The 15,216-nt window shown below is 43.6% G+C and overlaps 1 protein-coding gene across 7 annotated transcripts in view; it reads right to left on the bottom strand.

Annotated features, from left to right (window-relative positions):
- The window catches only part of USP32 (ubiquitin specific peptidase 32), a 218,904-nt gene that overhangs the window by 51,905 nt on the left and 151,783 nt on the right, over positions 1-15,216 (bottom strand). For all 7 annotated transcript variants that reach the window (XM_039350009.1, XM_039350012.1, XM_039350010.1 and 4 more), the window contains 6 exons: positions 14,976-15,091; positions 13,506-13,568; positions 10,861-10,944; positions 8,569-8,630; positions 3,446-3,548; positions 2,469-2,661 (listed from right to left, as the gene is read on the bottom strand). In XM_039350009.1, the coding sequence (XP_039205943.1) occupies positions 2,469-2,661; positions 3,446-3,548; positions 8,569-8,630; positions 10,861-10,944; positions 13,506-13,568; positions 14,976-15,091 (621 nt within the window). The remainder of the gene's footprint in view (positions 1-2,468; positions 2,662-3,445; positions 3,549-8,568; positions 8,631-10,860; positions 10,945-13,505; positions 13,569-14,975; positions 15,092-15,216) is intronic.

Below are 15,216 nucleotides of genomic sequence, written 5' to 3'. Positions count from 1 at the left end.
TAGGGCTTGGGTGGGATTTTGCCAGAGCTGGTTTTGCTTTCGTAAGTGCCGAAATGATGTACTCAATAAAGTTTTATCTTAAGACAGTGGTTCTCAACCTTTTTAATGCCGTGACCCCAACCAGTCGTAAGTCGAGGACTTTCCCTGCCCGGGAGCGCCGCGCATGCATGGTGCCGCCTCCTGTGCCAGCCGAGGCGTAGCTGGCAAGCAGCAGAGATGGTGCAGGCCGACCACCGGCTGGGCCACCAGCTGGGCCACCAGCTGGCCCAGCCCAAGGGAGGTAAGGCACCCACTGGGCCCCACATGTGCCAGCAACCCTCCCTGCGCCCGCCGGCCTCCCACCTCCCACCCCTGGCCCTCTTTTACTTATATTTTTAGTAGTTGCTCAGCAGGGAGGGGTGGAAATTTCCAGACAGCTCGCCTTCACTGCAGACAACTTGCAGCACCGTTTGCAGAATGGGACTTTTGGCGGGCTCAGCAGGGCAGAGACAGCCTGGACAATTCTATTGGCTTTTGAAAGCCAATAGAATTAGACTCTATTCAAGAGACTCTATTCTATTGACTTTCAAAAACCAATAGAATAAAAGGGAGTAGCACAGCTAAGGAAAAGGGGAAAAAAATAGCGGACTGCGTTGTTTGGCAACCCCCGTGAAATGGTCGTTCGACCCCAAATGGGGTCCCGACCCACAGGTTGAGAACCACTGTCTTAAGAGATTGGAATGTCTCGAAGGTGTTCGCTTGATTGGGTTTGTCAGTTGGAACCGTGCCGGGAAGTGTGCAAAGTTACAGGGCAATATCAGAAAGGAGCAAACAGTGGCTCTGAAGGTATGACTGGATTATAACTCAAATCTCACTATCTGTATGCTGACTTGAAAATGCTACGTGTTATTACCGTGTTTCCCCCAAAATAAGACCCAACCGGAAAATAAGCCCTAGCATGATTTTTCAGAACGCTTGTAATATAAGCCCCACCCCAAAAAATAAGCCCCAGTTAAGATCGTCAGCCAGACAGACGCAGTTAGTACCGTATTTCCCCGAAAATAAGACCTAACCGGAAAATAAGCCCTAATGTGTCTTTTGGAGCAAAAATTAATATAAGACCCGGTCTTATTTTCAGGAAAACGCTTAGTTCAATAACATCTGGAAAGCCGCTTTTTACGATCCATCAGCCTCTTATAATAGGATCTTGGCACCTCCTTCATTTTTTCAGGAGGCCATAAAGGTGGTCCTCAACTTACAACAGATCGTTTAGTGACTACTCAAAGTTATAATGGCACTGAAAAAAGTGACTTATGACTGTTTTTCACACTTACAACTGTTGCAGCACCTGATCAAAATTCAGATGCTCAGCAACTGACTCTTATTTATGACGGTTGCAGGGTCCCAGGGTCAGGTGATTGGCTTCTAACAAGCAAAGTCAGTTGGGGAAGCCAGATTCACTTAACAAACGTGTCACTCATTGAACAACTACAGCGATTCATTTAACAGCTGTGGCAAGCAAGGCCGTAAAATGGGACAAAATTCACTTAACAAATATGTCACTTAGAAAAATAAATTTTGGGCTCAATTGTGGTTGAAAGTCAAGGACTGCCTGTATCCTTTTCCTATGGTTTCACACATCCACATAATGCTTCTGTTTGAAAAAGGGCGTCTAATCTTTCATAAATTTAGATAAACCCTCTTACCTGGTTTGATCATTTTTACACATTTAGTCTAACCTTCAAAGCTCTTTACAAATAAAGTGATCTGAGGCTGGAGATTCGTTCTCCGAGCTTGTGGGTTGGTTTCTGAACGTTTCGTTACCAGGCTAGGTAACATCTTCAGCAGAGTTGAGGGGATGACATCACAGACCCTCACTCAACACACCCACACCTGAAGGCCTTATAAACAGAAGAACACTGACACTGATATCTCCTAAACGCCGCTGAAGATGTTACCTAGCTTGGTAACAAAACGTTCAGAAACCAATCCACAAGAAGCTTGGAGCATGGGGTGGGGGTGGATGGATTGAAGTTTAAGTAGTTCAGATAAAGTAGAAATAATCTTATTGTATATAATATTAATGTTTTAATTTTGAGAGAGGAACTGCTCGGGCATTTCCCCTGGACCGCATCAACAGGGAGAAGAAGAAGGTGAGAATTAAGTAGGAAGGTGAAGGAGGAGAGGGGGTGAGTGAAGAAAAAGAGGGAAAGAAGTAAGCTGGTTTGAGGTGGGATGCGGTTTGGGGGGAAATGGACGGGCAAGATCGAATGTGGCGTGTATCAATTTGTTTTATTTTTTATCTGAAGTATTTGTAAGATTGTCATCTATTGTAAAGTTGAAAATAAAAATGTTTACAAAAAAAAAAGAAGAAGAAGCTTGGAGCACGAACCTTCACCCTCATCCTATACCCGAGCTACAGATATTCACCACTATTGCAAATAAAAACAGTTTGTCAGGCTGTTGTTGCTTTGGGGGTTAATGCTTACTGCTGTTAGTTGTCTCCGATGCTTCTGATGCGCTGGAAATATTATCTGAAAACTTTTCTTCTGTGGCACTGATGTTATTCGAAGCAGCCGTTTGGTCGTCTCCCTGCTCTGATGTAGGTGTACCAGGACTCAGGAGAGAAGTCTTACCTCCATTTGAGACAGACAAAGGCTCTATCAGAACAGGGGGAGCATCCTAAATTGGAGAAGAGAAGTCAGAACTTAGTTTGTGGGGGGCGAGATGGTAGCATAGAAAGGCCCAAGTACTTCCAATGGTCCTTTTCTTGGCCTGGAAGGCTGTGTATGTGTTTGTCCATTACAATGGTACCTCAGTACCTGTTGGTAATTCGTTCTGGAAGACGCAACGAATACTAAAACCGACAAGTACCGAGGAAACCACGTGACTTACCACATGACCCACCATTTTGGCTGGAAGAAAACAGTGAGTCGTGAGGCAGCGGACGTCAGCAAGTTTTTCCTTGCATGTCGACGACCAGGAGAAAGAAGAATGCCAGGGCAAATTTCTGCTTCAAAACATGTGACATACTGAATTCGACGCATTTTTGAAGCAGTCGAGTGCCGAAATATGACTGCATGCAAATTCCATCATGGTTTACAAATATAAGCTTGCCAAAGACCTTCAGTTTTCATTGGTCGAGGGGGGACGAGAGGACAGCAGATGTCCCAAATGTACTTTTTCCAAAAGGCAACTGGATTTCCTTGATTTTTTTTTCTTTGAAAATGTTTCACTTCTCATCCAAGAAACGTCTAGATTCTTCTAGAAGCTTCTTGATGAGAAGCTGGGGGATTCTGGGAGTTGAAGTCCATTCATCATCAAGCTACCAAGGTTGGGAAACACTGTCCCCAAGGGTGAGGGAACTTCAACTGCCATCTGATTCTGGTGCACATTATTTATTTATTGGCACATTATTATTTCTTGATTCAGCCATTCTCTCTTCCAAGTCCAGCACGCGACTTACGTATTTGACGTATTCTTTCCATTGCTGCCACCACTGCATTGCGATGAGAAACCAGTTGTGACCTTGTTGAAGGCCGTGCCGACTTTCACGTTCTAGCCAGCCTCTACGCCAAGAAAACAAAGAAAGAGATCAATGGTGCAATACTTAGCAACGCTTGTGCGCCACATCTACACTGATGTTTCTCGACCCTGGCGACGTTAAGATGGGTGGACTTCAACTCCCAGAACTGAGCCAGCCTGGGGGAATTCATTCCTAGCTGGCTGGGGGGGGGGAATTCTGGGAGTTGAAATCCACCCATCTTAAAGCTGCCAAGATTAAGAAACAGTCTAGGGTGGGGGTCTTCAAACTTGGCCCTTTTATGACTTGTGGACTTCAACTCCCAGAATTCCTCAGCCAGTGTGTCTGGCTGAGGAATTCTGGAAGTTGAAGTCCACAAGCAGGGGTCTTCAAACTTGGCTCTTTTATGACTTGTGGACTTCAACTCCCAGAATTCTTCAGCCAGCGTGCCTGGCTGAGGAATTCTGGGAGTTGAAGTCCACAAGTCATAAAAGGGCCAAGTTTGAAGACCCCCCCTGGTCTAGGGGATACAGTGGTGCAATGGCTTAATGATGCTAGAATTGCTGGCCAGAAACTCCAACAGTTCGAGCCTGGCCCCACAAGATGGGGTGAGCTCCTTTCGTTTGCTCCCCAGCTCTTGCCCTCCTTGTTGTTAGTTGCAAAGTCGTCCAACCCATCGCGACCCCATGGATAATGTTCCTCCAGCCCTTCCTGTCCTCTGCCATCTTCTGGAGTCCATTTAAGCTCACGCCTACTGCTTCAGGGACTCCATCCAGCCACCTCATTCTCTGTCATCCCCTTCTTCTATTGGCCTCAGTCTTTCTCCTGCCCTCCTAGCAGTTCAGAAGCATGCAATACTACAAGTAGATAAATGGGTACCACTTCAATAGGAAAAACCTAGCCACGTTCGTATGTGCGGAGAGCGGAAGCCGGTGCTGGACCTCGCCGAATGCAAGGCAAAGCGACATGAGGCGAGGCGAGACTGGCAGAAGAGCCCGGAAGAGTCATAACCCAAGTCAGCTGGTATAAGTTCACTCACCCCTGCGGTGTACCAAGGATAGGCACGCAAGTGAAAACAGAGTGAACTACCAATTTAGGATGTCAGGACTGCATTGTATCTAGCATTTGTAGATTTTCCTGACATTGTATGCCATGTGCTAAATAAATAATATGAGAAACACTGATCTACAAAGTGTCTAACACAGTGATGGCGAACCTTTTAGACACTGTGCCCAAAAAACGCCCTGTCCCCGCTCGCTCTGCCCCCTGCCCGCCCACCCGCAGGGCCACCTACCGCTTCCACGGCCCGCCACAGATCGCCCAGGCGGCCCTGCAGCACCATGACAGCCAAGTCCTCTGCCCGCACCCCGCAGCATCATCTGTGATGGGGTGCGAGGGTGGGGTCGTGTCCCTGCTGCCCATCTGCCATGTCCTTGGTCGCGCTGCTCCATGTGGGCCACGCCTGGGGGCTACTCTCCTCCAGGGGGCTGCTGGTGAGAAGGCTGTGGGGGAAGGTGGGGCTGGGGCAACGGTGCACGTGCCCACAGAGAGGGCTCTGAGTGCCGCCTCTGGCACCTGTGCCATAGGTTCGCCACCACTGGTCTAACATCTTCTAGGTTGCCTTATCAAATGTATCTGGAGGAAGCCTAGTTTATAGGAAACCACTTTTGGGGGTGTTCATAACAATTTGCAAACCACTCTCAGAATGAAGCTATCAAATAACAGTTTCTGGAAGAGCAACCACGTTAATGTCTTCAGCATCAATGCCTTTCTTGCAAATGTATGCCTTTCACATTGAATTGAAGGAATTTGTCTCCAATGCAGCAGCTCTCAGTGTAAGCAACAGAATAATGATAAACATTATCGTAATAATGCCAATAAGTGGGGAGTAAAGAAGATAATAAGAATGATAAATAATAATGCTATAGCCATACTACATGGATAAATACAGTGGTATCTCGCTACTCATCATTAATTGGTTCTGGCAGACGCAATGAGTACCACAAACTATGAGTGCCAAACAAATCTTTTCCCATAAGGAATAATGTAGCCAATCGCAAGGTAGCTGACACTGACAAGTTCTAGTTTGTATGTTGAGTACCAAACAAATGATGAGTACTGGGACAAAATGTTCATGTCAAAATGCATTGAGTAACAAATTTGATGAGTTTCACAGCAGTTGAATACCGAGGTACCACTGTACACATAGACATTGGACATAATTCGGTGGGCTAAATTCCATTGCATCAAAACTAACAATATTATCAAGAATCACAGGACTGTATCAATATAGTTTGGGGATAGAGGAGGGAATGTAAGCAGAAGAAAACGGAATGCATAGCGTACAGACAATGCCAATTATGCTGTTCACGGTGGCCATTTGCAAGATAGTCAGTCACTGGGGAGATCACAAAGGCATCTGGCATTGATGAGTTAATTAACATATATAGCCAGATAAGAATCTCATTCCTGGTTCAGGAACTAGTAATCTAGCTGACTTTCTAGACAATTGTGATCTTTTAATTACAATAGGTTGGTGGCTGGAATAGAGGCCAAGGTTTTTATCACATATCTACTCATTAGCTCAGTAGTGCTAGAATGCCATTGTTATATCCTTTAACAACTAATTGTTGAAAGTGTACCTTGACAATAGAATTAATTCTAGCTGCCCTCTGTGTATTACATTTCAATTCTGACCTCACTGTTCCTAATCCCCATTTATCATTCTCTCTCTCTCTCTCTCTCTCTCTCTCTCTCTGTATGAGAGAGAGAGAGAGAGAGACAGACAGACAGACAGACAGACAGACAGACAGACAGACAGACAGACAGACAAGGAACCTCAAAATTATTTTGTTCCATGACATCTCCTGATATCTCCACTTGGCTTGTAGAGAAGACATTCAGTGTTTCACATATACAGCTAGTCCTCAATTTGCAATCAAATGTTCAGCAACCATTAGAAGCTACACCAGCACTGAAAAAAGTGACTTGCAATTTGGACGCTTGGCAACAGGCATATATAGTGGGCGAAGCAAGCAAGGCTGTGTGACACAGGTGGGTGAGACTAGGATTTTATTATTGGCTGGGATTGAGGGTTGGCTTGTTTGTGCTAAGCCAGCTTTCAGAGCTTCAAACACAGTTTGCATTTTTCTCATCACAAAATGGCAAAAGCCAAAAGTTCAGTAAAGGCTTTTGCTGGAGCTGCCAACAAAGATTTTATGGGTGGCAAAGTAAGGATAAATAAGGGAACACCTGTTTACCTGTGTGACAAACTCGGTTTCCTGCAGTTTGGTTAGGGCATATAGGAACGATATAGGCAGTCCTCGACTTACACTCACAACGGAGCCCAAAATGTCTGAGGCCAAGCAAGAAAATTGTTAAATGGCTTGTCTCATTTTACAACCTTTTTGCCACAGTTGTTAAGTGAACCACTGCAGTTGTTAAGTGAATTCAGCTTCCCCCATTGACTTGTTGGAAGCCAGCTGGGAAGGTGACAAATGGTGATCACATGACTCTGGGAGAGTGCAGTTATCATAAATACATGGCAGTTGCCAAGTATCCGAATTTGGATTGTGTGACCATGGGGAGGCTGCAACGTGAGCTGTGAAAACTGGTGTCAACGCTGCTAACATCATATGTTTTTGCTTTGACAACAGTTAGAGATGCAACCATTTTCTTTTTATGTTTTACTTTTAGAGTTAGATGATGCTGGGGGGGGGAGGAATGTGCATGAGAGTTTAGATAGACATAATAATACTGGACTTAGTGTGAGAACCAAGGTTATTGAAATAAGAGATGGTAAGAATTGGCGGGGCTGGAGAACTGGAGGGAAAGCCTGCATTTCAAACTAATTGGAGAATGTGATTTATGACTGTAATTGGAGAAGGGAATTGTGCTTTGATACTATGTGCTCAGGGGAGGGGAACCAAGTTTTTGGCTTTGATTGTGTTAGTGCCGATGCTACGCTACTCAAATAAAGATTCTTTAAGGTAAACGTACTCAAATAAAGATTCTTTAAGGTAAACAATGCCTTGACGTTCTTTGAAGAGTTTCATCTGTCGAAACCATGACAGCTGGCTGTAAGTTACTTGTTCAGTGCTGCTATAACCTCAATCAGTCCGAAAACGAATGGTTGTAAGTTGAGGACTTCCTGTAATCTGTAAACCATGTTTTAGGGCTTAGCATTCTGAGAAGCCACCTTCTACGATTTTGCCAACAGAACAGAGTTAAAGCAAACCATGGCATAGAATTCACAAACCCAGCTCCGGTATTTTAAGAAAACAGGATTCCTGGTTTGCTGCATGCAAGTAAGAACAGGACACCCTTTTAAAAAATATATCATCTAGTTCAGCGTCTCCCAATCTTTTTTACATGCTGCGCCCCTAGAACGCTTCTGATATATTCTCACACCCCTTACAAAAGTTCAAAATAACGGCAATGAATTATGCATATACACTATAATTTTGAAAACCCAAGTTTTCGCACTCCCTGGAATATTGTCTCGTACCTCAGGTTGGGAACCCGTGATCTAGTTGAACCCCTTTCTCTTGTATCAAGGTAATGATTTAGAAGCTAACCAGCTTGTATAATGTGAGATAAATGATGCAATGTTAGGAATGACTCAGCAGGAGTTTGTATCCCTTTAAGAACTTGAGTATGAAAGGGAAGTCTTTCTCTCTTGTCCGTTTCCTGCTGTAGTTGCTGTGTATTGGAGTTTGCTGTTTCACCACGTGTGTGTATCTCGTTTCTAGTGTATATTTGTAGATAGTGTGTAATATAAACCACCATTTGATACAAACCACTGTTTACTGTATTTACTCCTGGGTTACCTCAGCGCAATAAGACTGTGCATGTTTTGACATCTTGGTCCCAATCTGGAGATAGCACATAAAGTTTTGATACATCTTATTTCTTTCTAGCTCTTGATTGGTGGAAACTGAAGAAGTTACCCGGCTTAGAAAACGCTGCTTAGAAAGTTACCCTGCTCCAAAACGCACATCTTATTTTAAGCTAGGAAAGGGTCTCTGGAATTAATTTGAAAGGTGATGTCAGAAGATCAAATGTACCTAATGATTTGTCCTTCATCTCCTGGAGTGGCAGGTCTTAAACCTAAGACTATATGGCACACCTAGAAAAAAAAAAAGAGATCGGAGTGAAAAAGAGAAGGTGAGAGAATTTACTTGTGCCAGACAAAAGGACACAAAGTTAATAAGTTATTCTTCTCGGTCAGATAACGTTTGAACATCTATTTTGTATCGGAAGTCCTCGACTTGCAACCACAATTGAGCCCCAAATTTTTGTTGCTAAGCGAGAGAGTTGTTGAGTGAGTTTTGCCCCATTTTACCACCTTTCCTGCCACAGGTGTTAAATGAATCCCTGCAGTTGCTAAGTGAATAACACGGTTGTTAAGCGAATCCGGCTTCCCCAATGGATTTTGCTTGTCAGAAGGTTGCAAAAGATGATCACATGACCCCGGGAACACTGCAGCCATCATACATATGAGCCGGTTGCCAAGTGTCTGAATTTTGATCAGGTGACCCCAGGGAAGCTGCAATGGTCCTAAGTGTGAAAATCAGTCACAAGTCACTTTTTTCGGTGTTGTTGTAACTTCAAATGGTCACTAAGCTGTAAGTCGAGAACTACCTGCAAAAGATATTTTCCTATTCAAGGTAAACAACTGAGCCCACAGGCAGCTGGAAACATCTGGCCAGAATGAAGCTATCGCAGATAACTCAGTTCAGACATTGTGCCAAACCAAGTTTCTGCTTCCAGAATCAAATCATCATTTTAAGGCTGCTTTCATTCCCCATCCTTATCTGTATGCTAAATGTCTCTCTATTGCAGCCTTCTCTGTCACACTGAATTTATCCCCTGCCAACTTCATTTAGTACACTGAATGCATACGCTAGCTGTGGCGTGTGCATCTGAAGCTGCAGCTCAGCCCATACATGCGTCGCCTCGTTCTACGAGCAGGACGTAACGCTTGGCAAAAGGGCTGCCCAACCCAGTTTGAGAGAGCAGGTAAGAATGATGCCGCTGAACGCCTCCACCTTCTTGTTCGTCTTGCAGAATATCTTTTTCCCCATTCAAAACAACAGAATTTTGCTTTAAGGTCTTCTAAAACACCACAATGTGAGCCAACTATGCTGGGCACTGTTATCATTCTTTTGAACCGTCACTAAACAAATAGTTGTAAGTTGAGGAGTTATCTGCATTATTTTATTCCTCTCTCTCTCTCTTTCCCTCCCTCCCTTCCTCTCTCTTTTTCCATCCACCTCCTTCCCTCCCTCTCTCCCTCCTCCACTTACCTACCCCCTCTCCATCTTTCTCCTTTTCTGCCTCCCTTCTTCTCCCTCTATCTCCCTCCCTCTCTTCTCCACTTACCTACCCCTTTTCTCCTTCTTTCTCTCTCTCCCTCCCTACTTCTCTCCTATCTCCCTCCCTCTCCTCCACTTACCTACCCCCTCTCCCTCCCACCCTCTGCCCCCTTCTCTCCTTCTCCCTCCCTAATTCTCTCCCCCTATCTCCCTCCCTCTCTCCTCCTCATACCTACCCCATCTCTCCCTCCCTCTTTCTCCTTTCCCTCCCTCTCCCTCCCTACTTCTCTCCCCATCTATCTTCCTCCCTCCCTTTATCTCCCCCTCCCTCCCTCCCTCTCTCTCCAACTACCTTCCTACCTCAAAATGGCAAACCTATGCACCAGTGCACACCAGCCCATTGCTTGTGTGGCCCAGTTGTCCTTCCCCCCTGCCCCACTGGGCCACCAAGCAGCAAAGGTTGGGGACCACTATTCTAGGCTACCACCTAGAACTAAGCAACCTAGAACTAAGGAGAAACTTCCTGACTTTTAGAACAATTAACCAGTGGAACAACCTGCCTCCAGAAGCGGTGAATGCTCCAACACTGGAAGTTTTTAAGAAGAGACTGGACAGCCATTTGTCCAAAATGGTAGAGGGTTTCCTGCCTGAGCAGGGGGTTGGACTAGATGACCTCCAAGGTCCCTTCCAACTCTATTATTATTATTATTATTATTATTATTATTATTATTATTATTATTATTACTACTACTACTACTACTATTACTACTATTATTACTATTGTTATTATATTAACCACTTTACCAAGCCGGCTGATGTTAATCAAGGAAAAGAAGCACCTCTGCAAAGCTCACACTTCCCAAAAAAACCAAACAAACTCCAAAACCAAAAAAAAAAAAAAAAAAAAAACACACACACACAGACATCCCCAGGAATGCAACTAACATAAGAGCTGATACAGCATTTGGCATTCTGTGACTGCAAAGCAGGCAGCCAAATCTAAGGCCTGCCTTCCACAGGGGGTTTGGGCAGGAAATGTACCTGAAAAAGCAGATTCAGGAATTCGTTGGCAAGAGCGCTCTTCACACTCCAGATCTGATAATCCTCAAGGGTGAGATGACCAAGCTGAAGTGGAGGAGGAAGGAAGGAAAATCAATGAGGTTTTTTTTTTTTAACCCCAAATGTTTGGCTCAATGCTTTCTCTCCCTCCTCCCTCCCTCCCCTCTCTCTCTCTCTCTCTCTCTCTCTCTCTCTCTCTCTCTCTCTCTCTCTCACACACACACACACACACACACACACACACACACACACACACACCATCTCTCCCAGGCAAACTAAAATGGATATTTTAAGGAAAATAAAGGAAGGCTCTGAACCAAGAATCAATCTGTTCTATCTGTAGATTTGAAGCTGGTTTGGATCAATTAATAGGCACGATTTCCCTGGAGAATGACAGACCTGCAACTACTCTCAATAACTCTGACTTTTTCAAACTATCCATCTAGGTTTTTCTGGCTGCAAGCCATGTCAGTTAAAAAGGGGTTTTTTTTCCCCCAATAAAAATGGTTTATTTTTTCCCCAAAGATAAAATACAAACTACAGAATTGAAACCACTCCCCCCCGAAGAGTTACAAACAAGACACACACACAAATAAAAAAGAAAAAATGTATTTCATAAATATAAAATTAACAGTAAACATACAACCTCCATCCCGGTTGATACCTGTACCTCAAACAAATCTAATAGGCCCCCACCCCTTTAGCAATAGCAATAGCACTTAGACTTATATACTGCTTCATAGTGCTATATAGACCTCTCTAAGCTGTTTACAGGGTCACCATATTGATCCTCATTTTATTGACCTTGAAACGATGGAAGACTGAGTCACCTTGAGCCGGTCAGGATTGAACTATTGGCAGTCGGCAGAATTAGCTTGCAATACTGCATTCTAACTACCGTGCCACCACAGATCTACAAATAGTTATACATTTTCCGTCTGTGCTTACTAACAAGTATCTCTTAACAAATAGTCCAAATATACATATCTATTTTCCAAAGCACCTGAAGGCAGGACAAGAAGCAATGGGTGGAAACTAATCAAGGAGAGAAGCAACCTAGAACTACGGAGAAACTTCCTGACAGTGAGAACAATTAATCAGTGGAACAACCTGCCTCCAGAAGCAGTAAATGCTCCAACACTGGAAGTTTTTAAGAAGAGACTGGACAGCCATTTGTCCGAAATGGTGTAGGGTTTCCTGCCTGAGCAGGGGGTTGGACCCAGATGACCTCCAATGTCCCTTCCAACTTTACTATTATTATTGTTGTTGTTGTTGTTGTTGTTGTTTGTCAATCAAGTTGACCCAGTGTCAGTTAAACAGGATTTATGTACACTGGCTGTTATGAGCCAGCAGGGTGCAGCAGCAGCCAAAAAAGCTAATACAATCCTGGGTTGTATAAACAGAGGCATAGAATCAAGATCACGTGAAGTACTAGTAACGCTTTACAAAGTCCTAGTAAGACCACACCTGGAATACTGCAGCCAATTTTGGTCACCATAACACAAAAAGATGTTGAGAGTTTGGAAAAAGTTCAGAGAAGAGCAACTAAGATGATCCAAGGCCTGGAGACTAAAACATACGAAGAATGGCTGCGGGACTTGGGTTTGGCTAGTCTAAAGAAAAGAAGAAATAGGGGGGACATGATAGCACTATTCCAGTATCTGAGGGGCTGCCACAAGGAAGAGGGGGTCAGGTTGTTCAACAAAGCACCAGAGGGCAGGACGAGAAACAATGGTTGGAAGCTGATCAAAGAGAGAAGCAACCTGGAATTAAGGAGAAACTTCCTGATAGTGAGGACAATTAACCAGTGGAACAGCCTGCCACCAGAAATCGTGGGCACTCCATCACAGGAGGTTTTTAAGAAGAGGCTAGACATTCACCTGTCTGAGATGGTATAGGTTCTCCTGCTCGAGAGGGGGCTGGACTAGAAGACCTCCAAGGTCCCTTTCTATTTATTCTAATTCCCATTCCCATTCCCATTCCATTCCATTCCCATTCCATTCTAACCAGGATTAGATTTGCTGGATTGTGAGAAGTTTCAGGGAAACTATTCTCGCTGAAATTTTGGGGTAGTTGGTTGAATAACCAGAACAAAGGTAACAGACTAATTGACTATCATGTGAAGCTGTGAAAAATAATAGAATAAAAAGGAAACATGTTTTTCTACTTTTAATATCTTTAAAAGAATAGCTGCCCCTTTTTCATATTCAGGAGGTTAGGAGAAAGTACTAGAACAACAAAAAAAGCCCAGCGGATGGAAAGGACCAATTTTTAAAACATATTTAACAATAACTGTTCTATAATTTTACTATAGTTGTAAACAGCAAGTGTAATTGCATTCATTGGCTCGGTGGATTTCTGCCACCTTATGGGTAATGTCAAATAAATGAAAGTAAATAAATGATCTCTTTTAATGCTTTTTATTCTCTCCAGCTTCTCTCGGCAAACGATACCATGCAGATCAAATTCACAGTAAATAAACTTTCCAGGCACTAGTTAACTCCCCAGCTTGACTCAGCTTCACTATTGTCCATCTCAGAGGCCAATTCAGTTTCTTGAAGCTACTTCTGCACTGATTTCTCAAGTCATACAATAAGGGATAATAAAATGCAGATGCTCTTTCTTACCTTGGTATTATCGTGTGACTTTAGAATACCTTCTACAATGTCAGGCAAATTCATGTGCAGCTCCTTGAAAAAGAGAAGAACAGGAAGATCCCATAAAAGTTAAAAACACTATTTCGAATTGTTATTTTGATCTACATATAGACCCCAAAAGTAAGAATGCTGGGTTGAATCCACAGAGTGCAGATCCACTAAAAACAATGAGCTTTAAATTAGTAGCAAATGACCTGTCTCACTGATTTTAGCTAGTCTGCTCCATGACTAATCCAACCTGGAATCAGGCTATTTTGTCTGATTTTATGAGCTTTCTGGATAATTGGTTTACAAAACATGAAAGTGGGGGGGTAGAGGGAGGGAGGGAGGGAGGGAGGGAGGGAGAGAGAGAGAGAGAGAGAGAGAGAGAGAGAGAGAGAGAGAGAGAGAGATACAGAGACAGAGACAGACAGACAGACAGACAGAGACAGACAGGCAGAAATGGACGGTGGTAGATAGACATAGATTGAAAGACAGACAGATTCATAGACAGGCAGATTGATAGACAAACAACATATTTTAAACCAGTCTATGCAAGTTTCTTACTGAGGGATCAGTAAGGAACACCCAAGCTAGCCAGATGGTTAAGCAGGAGCCCATCTACTTTATTTTCAATTTCAAACTCAGCAAGAAACTGACTCCTTCTGATTTTTGGCTACCATAGAGTAAAATGACTTTTCTCCTACAGCTTTGAGGATCTTAAACTGTGTTGTTCAATATAAGAGTCCTATGGGTTAGCTGAGAAAAGTGCATTTCTTTTTCTTAAACCCCAATACAGGTGGTCCTCATTTAGTGACTATGTCACTTAGTTACTGTTCATGGTTATGATGGTGGTGCAAAAGTAACTTTATGATCAATCCTTGCGTTTATGATCTTCACAGGTCTGTAAAGCAAAGGAAAGGTGAAGAAAATAATAATAATGATGAAGTTGGAAGAGACCTTAGTGGTCATCTAGTCCAACCCCCTGCTCAAGCAGGAAACCCTATACCCATTTCAAACAAATGGCTGTCCAGTCTCTTCTTGAAAACTTCCAGTGTTGGAGCATTCACCGCTTCTGGAGGCAGGTTGTTCCACTGATTAATTGTTCTAACTGTTAGGAAGTTTCTCCTTCGTTCCAAGTTGCTTCTCTCCTGGGTTAGTTTCCATCCGTTGCTTCTGCTCCTGCCTTCAGGTGCTTTGGAGAGTAGCTTGACTCCCTCTTCTTTGGGGCAGCCCCTGAGATATTGGAACGCTGCTATCATGTCACCCCTCATCCTTCTCTTCATTAAACATTAGGCACACCCAATTTCAGCAACCTTTCATAAGCACAGTTCCAGTTTCACTTAGAGGCTGAGTTTCCGGGCACGACTGTGGTCACTAAACAAGACTACCTATATGCACATGCAAACTTAAAGACTAAGGCAGGAGAGGAAGAGGCTGTTAATGTTGAATGCAACTTACTGGAATGTTATCAATACGGTTATCTTTCCAGACTTCCAAAAGGGCCACGACCATTTCTTCGAGTTCAACCTTAGACAAAACCCCGTCTCGATCAACGTCAAAAACCTTGAAGCAAACTGAAAGAAAGAGAAGTGGTTATTCTAACAGAACTAAAAAGAACTTACAGTGATTCCAAACAGATAGTTGATTTGAAAAGACGTAAATGACTGGTTTTTATTTACCGTAACTGCAGCGAAAAAAA

Source organism: Crotalus tigris, unplaced genomic scaffold, assembly GCF_016545835.1.
Source record: "Crotalus tigris isolate CLP2741 ecotype Arizona unplaced genomic scaffold, ASM1654583v1 scf7180000018306.2785112, whole genome shotgun sequence".
NCBI lineage: Eukaryota > Metazoa > Chordata > Lepidosauria > Squamata > Viperidae > Crotalus > Crotalus tigris.
This window is presented reverse-complemented; position numbering and strand designations above follow the sequence as displayed.